The 12,056-nt window shown below is 40.1% G+C and overlaps 2 protein-coding genes across 4 annotated transcripts in view; both read right to left on the reverse strand.

The window, feature by feature from the left end:
* Positions 1-1,711: 1,711 nt before the first annotated feature.
* Positions 1,712-5,388, reverse strand: iqcg (IQ motif containing G). The gene is made up of 10 exons (XM_022209826.2): positions 5,268-5,388; positions 4,834-4,954; positions 4,623-4,657; positions 4,424-4,546; positions 4,125-4,209; positions 3,896-4,057; positions 3,677-3,751; positions 2,194-2,325; positions 2,032-2,121; positions 1,712-1,912 (listed from the first exon to the last, which is right to left on the reverse strand). Exons 2-10 carry the CDS (start codon positions 4,951-4,953, stop codon positions 1,796-1,798), a joined length of 939 nt encoding a protein of 312 aa, XP_022065518.1. The 5' UTR covers position 4,954; positions 5,268-5,388; the 3' UTR covers positions 1,712-1,795.
* Positions 5,389-7,544: 2,156 nt separating this feature from the next.
* Positions 7,545-12,056, reverse strand: part of spire1b (spire-type actin nucleation factor 1b) — a 54,120-nt gene continuing 49,608 nt past the window's right edge. For all 3 annotated transcript variants that reach the window (XM_022209816.2, XM_022209817.2, XM_022209819.2), the window contains 5 exons: positions 11,832-11,969; positions 11,554-11,624; positions 11,406-11,433; positions 10,779-11,083; positions 7,545-9,851 (listed from right to left, as the gene is read on the reverse strand). In XM_022209816.2, the coding sequence (XP_022065508.2) occupies positions 9,596-9,851; positions 10,779-11,083; positions 11,406-11,433; positions 11,554-11,624; positions 11,832-11,969 (798 nt within the window). In that variant the 3' untranslated portion in view covers positions 7,545-9,595. The remainder of the gene's footprint in view (positions 9,852-10,778; positions 11,084-11,405; positions 11,434-11,553; positions 11,625-11,831; positions 11,970-12,056) is intronic.

The raw sequence follows: 12,056 nt of genomic DNA on the forward strand, positions 1-12,056 counted from the left end.
GAGAGCAACTTGTCGTGTGATGAAGTTCAGCCAATCTATCTCTTTGATTATTATATTGAATTCTTTTTCCCATTTTGTCTTAACGTTTTTAGTTGTATGTTTGTCTGCATTTACTAAAGCTTTATATGGAATTGACATTGTCCTAACATTGCTGCCTTTGTATGCTTTGGTCATTATTTGAACCATATCGCTCTCTTCCATAGAGGAATCTACCCGGAGTTCTTTTTTATAATAGTCTCTCATTTGAAGATAGCAAAAAATCATGTTTTCCAAGTTGGTAATTTTGTTTCAGGTTATGGAAACTCTCCAGCTTCCTATTATTCTCCACAACACACCAAGCTGTAACTCCCCTAGTTGTCCAATATTTATAGCTTTGGTCAAATATCGCAGGCACAAATTTAATATCATATCATTATGTACACATTTCTGCTGTAGCTGCACCAAATAATGTAGTAGTTTATCACTGAAATACAGCACTCAGCCTGCACTCATGAGAAGTACAAACCTGCTGCTGTTTCAGGTCATGTGAGGAGCAGCTGTGGTTGTGGACAGCAAGAGGCACCACGGAGGACTTCCCCTCCTCCTCCCCCTCCACCACCTCCTCCTCTCTGGCCTCTCCCTCTGTCAGCAGAGCATCTGAATGTCACCGTCCACAGCTCCCACCTCAACTGTGTCATCATTGGAGACAACAACTACATGCACGCTGAGCAGAGCCAACCGTTCGACTGAAGCAGAAAGAACCACAAGTATGATGCTTTGTCCACATGGAGCTGATGCACGGACACACACACTACACACTCTAGCAACACTGGAGCCTTTGGCAGGATCACACCGTGAAGTCAGTTATAGGTCAGACGTTTTCAGTCCCCAGAACACTTGTTTTTTTTTTACACCCAGTCTCCGTCTACTTCACTTATTTTTAATTTATTTTTTACTCGTTAGGGCTGCAACTCAGGTTCCTATTTGTTTGATCCTAAAGTATCAGAGAACAGCATATTTTATGAATATATGCAAAACGTTTGGTTTAATGTGAAAAATGTGTCAAACAATTGAATTAACCACTGCTGATTAACTCTTTGTTGACATGAGTTTTTAGTCTGACATCACTGTTTTTGCTCCAGTTGCTCCATCATTCCAGTGTTGTAAAAGTTCCAGTGCGCACAAACAAACGTCAGCTCCTCAGAACCTTTTCCTAAAATAATTCTCCTCCCTCAGAGTGCTTCCTGTTTGGCCATGCTGGGACTTCTCCTCCTCTGTCAGATGTGGGGGCTTAAAGTTGGGGAGCAGCAAGAAATTTTTTTACTCTGCTGAGTTTGTAATGACTCATCTCTCTGTAACTGAATTTCAGTGCTGATAGGGAAGATAACTTGTGAAATGTGTTTTCTCAGCTCGCTGTATACTGTGTGATTGCATAGACACACAGATGTTGTGTGTCTGTGATTGAAATCTCTTATCATGTCATGATAAAGGCGTAAATTGTATGGCCTATGGTCAGTCAACAGTAGACTACTCAGGAGTGTTCATTGCTGAAAGTCATTTTGATTTCCTTCTTATTTATGCTTGATATTGTTTAATCCTTGTCTGACCTGATGTTACCTGAAGTATATGTTCTTTATTATTGCATGTTCGGTTGACTTTTTGACTTTTGTCGTATGCTAAAAAGTTCAAGAATCTGTTGTAAAACTTATTAAAAAAGAACAAAGAAGTGAACTTTCACTTGTATCATTAGTGTTTATTGTTGTAATTAAATTCTGTACATGTTGCCACTATCAGGAAGCAGTACTGCAGTGAAAAGTCACTTCTTCTTTTTCTTCTTTCCTTCCTTCTTCGCTGTGCCTTTCTTGTTTTCCTCTGCTTTTTTAAAACTGCCGAGACCTCGGCGGACCATCCAGCCTCTCCACCAGGCCTGCAGCTGCACACATCAGTCCAGAGACAGATCAATCCATTAAACAAGCCAACAGCATGGTGGATCTAAAGCAGTGAAAGGCATTGGTGAGGCTCACTGATCAGTGCTTTGACCAGTGTTGTTACCTTGGTAGCAGCTCTGACCTCCTTCTGCTTTTGGAGCAGTTTCTTCTGCTCCTCCCTGTCCTCCATCACCACCTGCTCCATCTCCTTGAGCTAAGATCAGCGGCTAATTAGCATCCATGTAACTGGGCTGTTCAGCATCAGCAGCTGCTCAGTAGTGCTCACCTGCCTCTTCCTCTCCATTAGTTTGTCAAAGTTCAGCGTTTTCTTGCAGCACACAGTGTTGAGCTGCCTCTCCTTCTCCTGCAGCATCTGCTTTGTGCGCTGCTCCCACTTGTCCAACAGCTGCTTCAGCTCCTGATCCACAACATAAGATTAGCTGTTCTACATGGTAAATATCAACACTAATAAAAATAGTAAGACTGACCTGCTTTAATGGCAGTATTGAAAACAAAAACATCAGCTGCCAAAAGGAGCTATTTCTGTGTGACTTTCAGTTGCAGTCAGTATTGTCAGAAATCAGTGAATAATTGCAATGACACACTAGTTAATGAAAGACGTTAAAACTTTATGATCTTCATCTTCTGATCAACAGCATATGTTTGATCATCACAGTCATCCATAGAGCTCTGACCTGTGGTCATATGGTCAGAGCTAATGTTAGCCACATGAGTCATCAATGTGTTAACAACAAGCGTGGGGACCTTTTCTCAGGCGTTGGGAGTGCATGATAGCTGTTGTGCTCACTTTAGCAGCAAACATGAGAGCATTTTGGCGTACTTTTCTTGTGGCTGAAGCGTTTTAGAGTTACAGTTGTGCTCATACGTTTACATACCCTGGCCAAATTTGTGAAATATTGTCCTTTATTTTTTTTAGCAAATATGTTTGTTAATGGAAACATTTTTCTTTCATTTAGGGCTGGTGTTCAGACAAAGCTATTTATTGTAATGCAATTGTATTTGCTCTGATCATTCATGTTTTCATTAAAGAATGGCGCACATTTTACAAATTCTGCCAGGGTATGTAAACTTATGAGCACAACTGTAGCTGAAGCAGCTTCAGTGAGTCAATAAATCTGGCAGATTTTAAGGCTTCTGGAATCGCTCACCTTGGAAGAAGGAGTAGTGAGGAGGCAGGACTACAAACATGTGTGTGTGTATGTGTTGCAGAGGTGGTGCTTCACTTAGAGTGGGCATGTGCACGTGTGGAAGGTTGTGCATAAAGGTGTGCACTTACCTATGGCACAGAGGGAGAGTCAGGGTCGGGCATAGCCGTATTTTTTGTTGACCGTGTCTCATTTTTCCATACTCATTTTTTACAGTTTAGTTATATGGTTTCATGTCACGTTGTTCATACTGCTGCGCTCTGATAGCTCTGTCCTTTTGTCTTGCAATAAATGCACCAAAACGTATCTGAGGATCTGAGCGTATTTGTGTCTATAAAACTTCTTGCGCGTCACAAATGTACGAACCCAGGACCCGACATCACACTCTCAGCAGCTATGAGGCTTGGTAAGGGAAAGCCGCAACAGGGGCCTTTAAATGTGGGGTGGCACTGAGACGAAACTGAATGCACAGTTTAGACCACAGCTTCTGAGAGTGCAACACCGGGGTTTAGGTGTTGATGTGCAGCTACACTAATGACAGCCTCAGAAGAGAACCAGTTGTATAACAGTATCTGACATTTGTAGTAATGTAGCTGTACCAACCTCGTGCTGATTTTGCAGGAACTTCTCAGATTTCTGGTGTAACATAATCTCCTCCTTCAACTGTTTCTGCAGCAGCTGACAGAGAAAAAGGGAAAAGAAAAGACAAAAAACTATGAATCTAATCTGTTACTTCTAAAAATGTAAGAACATTTGTCATGTCAGGCCTAGTTGGTGGGACTAACCCACGCTGAAGGTGACTGGATGGACAGTGGGACCCACCTCCAGCCGGTCCTCCAGCAGTTTCTCTGCATGACACGTCTCTTTCTGTCTCAGCTGGAGCTGCAGCTCAGCACTTCTCTCCTCAGTCTTCTTTTTGTTGGCAATCTTCGATAACTGCTCTTTGTGCTGTTTCTCCATGTCTCTGCAAAGGCGCTCCATGTCCTGAAGGGCAGTGAGTATTGGTAGTATTGGGCCCCGATATCGAACATTTTATCTTTTAGTTCCTTACCTTCAGTTTGTCAGTTTTTATTTGGAACGCCTCCATTTGCATCTGTAGGGCTTGCTCTCTATACTTCAGTTCTATCTTTGCCTCTCTGGGAGGGGAGAAACTTACATTACTGATGGAATACAAACTAACCTCTTTCTTTCTTTCTTTCTTTCTTTCTTTCTTTCTTTCTTTCTTTCTTTCTTTCACTAATGTAACATTCCTCTGCTCAGAAATCACACCACATATTGTCTAGCTATGCATTCTTATTGGGATTTAAGTTAGTATTATTAATATTGTTTAAAAATAATGCAGCTATGAACCTTGTCTTGACGTCAGCCTTCTGCTTCTGCTCTTCTTCCTCCACAACCTGCAGCAGAGAGATAAAACTCTGCTTCTCCCTCAGCTCCAAACACAGCGTGGACATCTGTAGTGAGATGTACTGACTGCAGAGAGGGAAAGGAACTCAGAGAAGAGGTTGGTGCGACATAGTGTTTTTCTGTCTGTTCTGGCGCTACTCACCAGTCTCCTGTCAGCTTGGCCAGCCTGACCTTCTCCTACACACAGACACACATTTAAGTCAGTATATTAGTCAGTAAATCATGAAAGGAAGAATAACCCGAGAAAAAACAAACAAAGATCCACATCAGGATGCAATCAGAGCAGCAGACAGCTGTTGGACAGATGTTGCACTGTGCTGGGAACATGAACAGGTGATAAACGGTGGAGTCACCTGTGCAGCTGGCTCCCCGCTGATCTGCACCGTCAGTAAATGTCTCACTATGTCCATCTTGGTTGAACAGTCCTCTAGTGCAGCGGTCATTCTGAGGCTCTGAGTCCTGGATAAAGACATTCTGTGGAAAACACAGGAGACGAGTCTGAGCTGCTCTAAGAGTTTATGTAGACATGTAGAGTCAACTATATGCTATTTTTTCTTTAAGCTGGTGATAGCATGGTGCTCTTTAATGAGCAAAATTTACAAAAAGAGAGTTCTTGTTCACAGGACATGTATTTTTATATTATTTAACTATATATTTACTGTGGTGTCTGTTAGCTAACCCTTCTGAACGCTCCTAAGGTGCTAGCTAACGTTCCGTTTCCTGTCATGGAAAAACGCGGTTAATTAAGCTGTTTAATTAGTTGTAACAAGTAAAAACAGTCACTTACTTAAATTTCCCCTGTTACTCCAACTCTCAGTGTGGGTTAGTAACAGTTTATCCTGTAGAGAAATCACTTTAACTTACTAACGCTGTTAACCGCAAAGTTTACGTGTTACTATGGTAACAGGGCGCCGTTTTTTTCCCTCATAACTTTATTGATCCAATCAAATACAACATTAGTGTTTTATGCTGCTAATAATAGAAAAAAGACATGGTGTGGTGCTACATAGTGCGTTTTGTGCTCATTATTTATTTTATGTAATGTATAATGTGGCTGAGTAGACCTGCAGCTGCTCTGTCTGGATGAATAATGGTTTAGTAGTATTAAATAATAATAAGGATGTATATGTTTAGCACCGTTCATGGAACACATGCAGCTAAAGGTGCCTTAATATTCAAAATAAAATAAAATACAAACGTAAAAAGCTAAAATAACAAGTTTCTTAGTAAGTGGTGATAAAATAAAACAGAAAAATCTTAAAATCATCATATTAAATAACAGATAAAACATAACAAGGTCTGTGAGAAATACCACAGTGTTAGTTTTAGTGTTACTGAAAGAAAACAAAACAATTCAAAATAGATTAAAAGTCAAGGAAATGGACCTAAAACTATCCACTGACCCAGCCGACCTGATTTATTTATTTATCTATTGATTTGACAGCTGAGATGGTATTATCTTTTCTAAATTAATGAAAAACACTGAAGCTTTGTGGTTTGTTGCTCAAAACTTATATTACGATCAAACCAGACACCAGTAAGTTTTAGCTAAAAGAAAACAAATATGTTAGACTATTTTGAAAATACAGGCTACAAAGTAGAAACCTAATGCAACATAAGTGAATACACTTGATATCACTGACACAAGTAAAAAAAACAACAACAAAAAAAAACAAGGTCACTGAAACCAAACTGAGTACATTTGTAATTTCCAAATACCCCAATTCCATGGACATCTTTTTAAAATTAGCTGTAAATGCCAGAACTTTCTTAATTTTAAATCGAAGGACTGTGTCTATCTCTGCATGTCTGCATCACACATCTACATGGGAAAGAGTTGCCAGAAGAGCTGAAAAATAAGACTTTGAGCTTTAATAAGATGGATAAGGACACAGGAAAATCAGTGACCAACTAAAAATCATTGAAACATAGCTGAAGCGGTAATCAGAAAGCACAGATAACTTATGAAGGTATTTCAGGTGCAAAATGTTTGAGCACCTGTAACATTGAATTTGTAGTTGTGTACATTGAATTTGTATGTGTATCAGCAAATCAGAATTCCCACACTCTATGAGTTGTGTACTTGTAAAATAATTTCTTGTGTGTGTCGATTTTTTTTCTTCCCACAAATACAACACAAAAATACACATTCACAAAATCGTAATTACAGGTGCACAAATCATATTTACAGGTGCACAAATCCTTCTCTACAAGTCACATATTTCAACACTCACACGCTCACACTGCATATTACTTGCAATAGTAAGGTTTAAAAACAGATGGGAAAGTGCTGCAGACTTCTTTAGCACAAACACGCTAACTGAAACTTTCCTAAAGAACACAACAAGAAGCCTGATCAGCACTGGGAGTGCATTTTTTGGTCAACTGACATCAGGACGAATACGGTTGCCAGTGTAGGCATAGTCCTGACAGTGAAGAACAGTGTAGTGATATGGGGCTGCAGGAGTGTACAAGATGTTGAGGACCATTCAAAAGCTTGGGGTCACCCAGACAATTTCATGCTTTCCATGAAAACTCACACTTTTATCCATGTGCTAACATAACTGCACAAGGGTTTTCTAATCATCAATGAGCCTTTCAGCACCATTAGCTAACACAATGTAGCATTAGAACACAGAAGTGATGGTTGCTGGAAATGTTCCTCTGTACCCCTATGGAGATATTCCATTAAAAATCAGCCGTTTCCAGCTACAATAGTCATTTACCACATTAACTATGTCTACACTGGATTTATCATTCATATAATGTTATCTACATTTTAAAAAGTTCTTTCCCTTCAAAAATAAGGACATTTCTATGTGACCCCAAACTCTGGAGCAACAGTGTAGCACCATGTCTGTGGTGGAAATACCAAAATACCAGCTGACAAGACGATTCTGGTCTACAGAGGCTTAGCAGAAGAATATTCCAGCTTGAAACTCAGTGATGAAAAGTTTGGTCAACATAGAAGCACTGCAGTTACATTAAGGTGATGCAGATTTTAATTATTGACATTTAAATGATTTTTTTTCCTGTTTGTTTTAAATCCAAGACAGAGAGACTGTTTTCAGGTATTGCATTACAGTTTATTGTTGTAGTCATCATTTGTTGCACTCTCTGCAGGAAGTTACAGCTTGAAGGTAATACAGATTGAAGGTACAAGCTACACTGTAGTACATGCATGATGTTGTCTGTCACACTGTGAGGTTCCTTCCCACGCCTCCCCTCAACTACGACCTGAACACGCTGTACTGGGAACGACTCCCTCTCAGAGACGTCATCGTCAAGGCAACACACACCTGATCTACAAACAAACCAGTAGAAACAAAGTATGTACAGTAACAGTAGATGACTGTTCAACGTGTGAGAATGACAATAAAAGGCAACTTTTAAGGCAGAAACATGTCAGGAGGAAGATGAGGAATGGGATGAAGCATAAAACAAACACCGAGCCCACAGTGCAGATGTTAACTCCTGCCTGTGAGAATCTGAATGGCAAAAGGGAAATCATAAAGGCATTATATTAATACTTGCTTTATGTGTTAAAAAGCAGGACAGCGTTATCATTTTTTGCTGCCTTTACAGTGAACTTGGATTTATCATTTGTACATGAGGCATTTAATTATGAGTCATAGTTACACAGCACAAACACAACAGGAAAAGCTAACATAAAGAAAAGTGAAGGATTTAACATAGGTTTCATATTGATCCATGTAAAGGTACATTTTAAAAAATGAAAAAATACATACATTTTTCATGTAAATTCCTAAAAGGCAAGTTGAAAATCCTACACATGATACTGTAGGTGATAATGTTTAATTTCAGCTGTGCGTACGAGTAAATACAGGTTAAGCAATGTGCTTTAAAGGCCCTAAAACTAAATTTCCTCAAAAACCCTCTAAGTATGAGCAACCTGCTTCTGCATCAGCTCCATTGAAGTGTTAGGTCTTTCACATGAAAGATGCTTTCTTTGTGCTTTGGGGAGGTTCGCTCATAGAAGCACTGCACTGATTGTACACATAAAATCTTCACAACCTCTGAAAACAGTCGTATCATAAAATCTGGGTCGTTTCATACTAAGATTGAGACTCAGATGAGTTCACTACAGAAAAACTGTGGTATAACATGCACATTTACCAGTCAGGGATGATTAAACTAAAGACAGCTACACTTTTAGGGGGGCTTAAAGGACAATATCTCAGCAATATCTCTTTAGTGGTGTTAATTTGGCCTTTCTTTTAAAAAAAACTAAATTTTTTGCAACACTAAATCAGTGGCGCAGCAGAATGCCATCAGTTAAATCAAACCAAACCACATCTACACAGTTCTAATGAAACAAATTAACTAAGTTCATGAGCATTAAATAGCAAGAATGCTGTGAAGAGGAGGTTTAACGAGCAGGTGTTGGCCAATTTTGTTGTAAGATCACTTTGCATGTCCATCAAGGGGAAAAAACCTTTCCTTCCATGACACAGTGAGAAATGAGAATAAAGGTATCATTTGGCACTATCATTTGGTGATTTGAAATCAAACATGGAGAGCGTTCCTCATGAAAAACATAAACATGCTTTGAAGAGTGCTGACAGCATCAGAGAGGAGAAATCCAAACTAAAAAGAGCAGGTGACATTTTATCGAACAATCATTTACTGTACACACATATGTAAAAAACTAAAGTATAACCCATACAAAACGTACAGTTTAATATTCTGTATTTTCACTCTCAGTTCACAACATGATCTCTCTTCTGCTTTGTGCTTTGAGTTGAACGTGAGTTGGGGAGGACCACACTGCCGAGCTATCAGAGGGATCAGAGGGGAGGGAAGTCTGTCCACTTTGAGTTCTGCTTCTCTGATCAGTCAAATGTCTGTGGTCAGGGATTAAAGGATCTTCGTTGATATTCTTCAAGATGAAATTGTAAAACAGCAAAAAGACTGGCTGATCTACAGTATGCTGTTCTCTGGAGGAGCTTTACACGATGATCAGGACACAGCAACAAAAACCACCATCAGCCATTCTGACTGTTTTCTCAGACGACACTAAGATCAAACCCAGTGCTGAGTTTTTATTATTGTGCCGCTGTAGCTGGAAGCAGCCAGACAGAGAGATACAGAGTTTTAGATTTCTTTGATTGTTCGTTCGGAGGGCCGGTAATCCTCCCTTCCTTTAGGGGAGGACAGGTAGAAGGACTGCGTCTTGCGTTTTAAGCGAGCCCTCTTGGTGGCCAGGGACAGGCTGTGCTTGCTGGAGGCGATAATGTCAGAGATGAACTTCTTGCAGTCCACACACACCTCCATGGAGGCCCAGTCCTCCGTCATCTCAGGGGGAAGCTCCAGCTCTTCGTGAGACTTTAGAGAGCCGTGCTTCGAAAACCTACATGGAGGAGAAACAAGGGAACTGGGTTTAAACAGGATCAGAGCCTAGTGTTGTTTTAAGGTACTGACAGTTTACATTACTGTTCTAATTTATGAATTTTATGGATTATTGAAAGGGTCAGTTCACCCAGAACTGCAAAGACTGAAAATTCAATTTTTTTTCATCATGTAGAAGTTAAACTGTGACTGTGGTATAATATTTTTTTTTGTTTAGAATGTACATAAAAGGAATAGAAAATATACAATGAATGCTCTGTGATTTTAGATGCAGGGGTAATCATATGACTAAACAAATTCATACATAACTAACATTAATACATGCATACACTACCATTCAAAAGTTTGGGGTCACTTAGAAATGACCTTACTTTTGAAAGAAAAGCAGTTTTTTCAATGAAGATAACATTAATTGAAAGATAAATGATAAACCCAGTGTAGACATTGTTAATGTGGTAAATGACTATTGTAGCTGGAAACAGCTGATTTTTAATGGAATATCTATGGCAGTGCACATACACATATATATACATGTTCTTGTTGGTCATATGATGAGGAGACGGGGGTGTCTTGGTGAAATGCTAATCAGTGTCTATAGTCAGGTACTTGCAAGTGTAGTAGTCTTATTTTTATCCACTAGATGTCAGTGACTGACAGTCCAAAGAAGCAAGCTGGACGTATCATGTGATCGAATTCAGCAAAAACAATCAGTGAGGCCTTTGTTTTGTGCTTTATGTTTATGTTTCAGTATTGCAGTCTGTGATGAGGAGCATGTGCTGTTTGTGATTCTTAACTTCTGGAGTTTAGTTTTGCAGCATTTGGAGTAGGTTTCCTTTGATATTTGTGCTTTTGTTTCTAAACTGTTCTGTCGAAATGAGGATGAACACACACCCCTGTCAGAGCAGATAATGCCGTTTGTTGCTCTTACTTGGACATGGTCTTCTGGATGCTGTGGCGCTGCGGGCTACTGGAGGATTTATCTGATTTAGCAGCTGCTGCCCCTGCTGCTGCTTCTGCTGCTCCAGAAGCTTTAGCAGCTCCTTTAGATGCTGCTTTAGTTGCTCCTTTCAGAGCGGGAGGTGCAGCGGCTCCTTCCACTGCTGACGGTCCCTCAGCCACAGAGAGTCCTTGTCCCACAGCAGCCATGGCAGTTATTCTCTGCCTGGGGAGAGTGTTGGTCGAGCCAATGGAGTAGATGGGCAAACTGGAATAGGGTTTGGAGGGCAGCCGCATCTGGTAGAGATGGAAGGCATGAATGTTAATACTGAGGAACAATACTGAGGAACATGACGGTATTATGACCACTTCTGTTCGTACATAATAACTCAAGAGCAATTTTGACCATAACAATTTTAATTCTCACATCTGGAAATATGTTAAAGATACTAAGCAGGAGAGATTTTTAAACTAAATTATTATATTTCAACCTTGCTTCCAAAAAAGGAAGCAATACTCTTTGAATGGGACCACACTGTTTTAATCAGACTAGATGTAAAGCAGCAGCACGGGCAGCTGATTGGCTGATTGGCTGATGAATGTTTCTTCCATGACTTACCTTTTTGCAGCACTGTGAACACACAGGTCTACAAACAGAAGATTGGGAGAGGAAACAGAGGAAGACATGAGTGAAATCAGCTACACTTTCCAAAATACAGAGTAATATTCCATGTAAAATAAGACAGATAATCCTCGAGATGTTTTACTTTTTGCAGAACTGGCAGATGTAGGACCAGGTGAAAAAGGAAAACCTTTTGGTTCGACAACAGAAGCAAAGCTGCAATAAAAAGAGAAACAAGACATCAGAATAAAAATGAACTCCTGCAAACACACGTAGGCATCAGAAATCCTCAGGAGAAAGATAGATCTACTGTTTTTGTCACGGTGTAGTCGACTCAGCCTTACTCATTCACAAACAGTGTCAAAAAGCAGCTGCATACTGTACATGATACAAGCAATGTGTGTAAAGAAAAAAATGTGTTACCTTTCCCTTCTTCATAGCGGTGTAGACGTCTTTGTACTGCTGGAACTTCTCCAGCTCTGCCTTCACCAGCACCTGTCTGATGTGCATCACCTCCTCCACCGTCAGAGACAGACACTCCACAGGGAAGCAGAACTCCTCCTGCCATAACAAACACACACACACGGACACACACACACACACACACACACACACACACACACACACACACACACACACACACACACA

This window comes from Acanthochromis polyacanthus, chromosome 12 (assembly GCF_021347895.1).
Source record: "Acanthochromis polyacanthus isolate Apoly-LR-REF ecotype Palm Island chromosome 12, KAUST_Apoly_ChrSc, whole genome shotgun sequence".
NCBI classification, from domain to species: domain Eukaryota; kingdom Metazoa; phylum Chordata; class Actinopteri; family Pomacentridae; genus Acanthochromis; species Acanthochromis polyacanthus.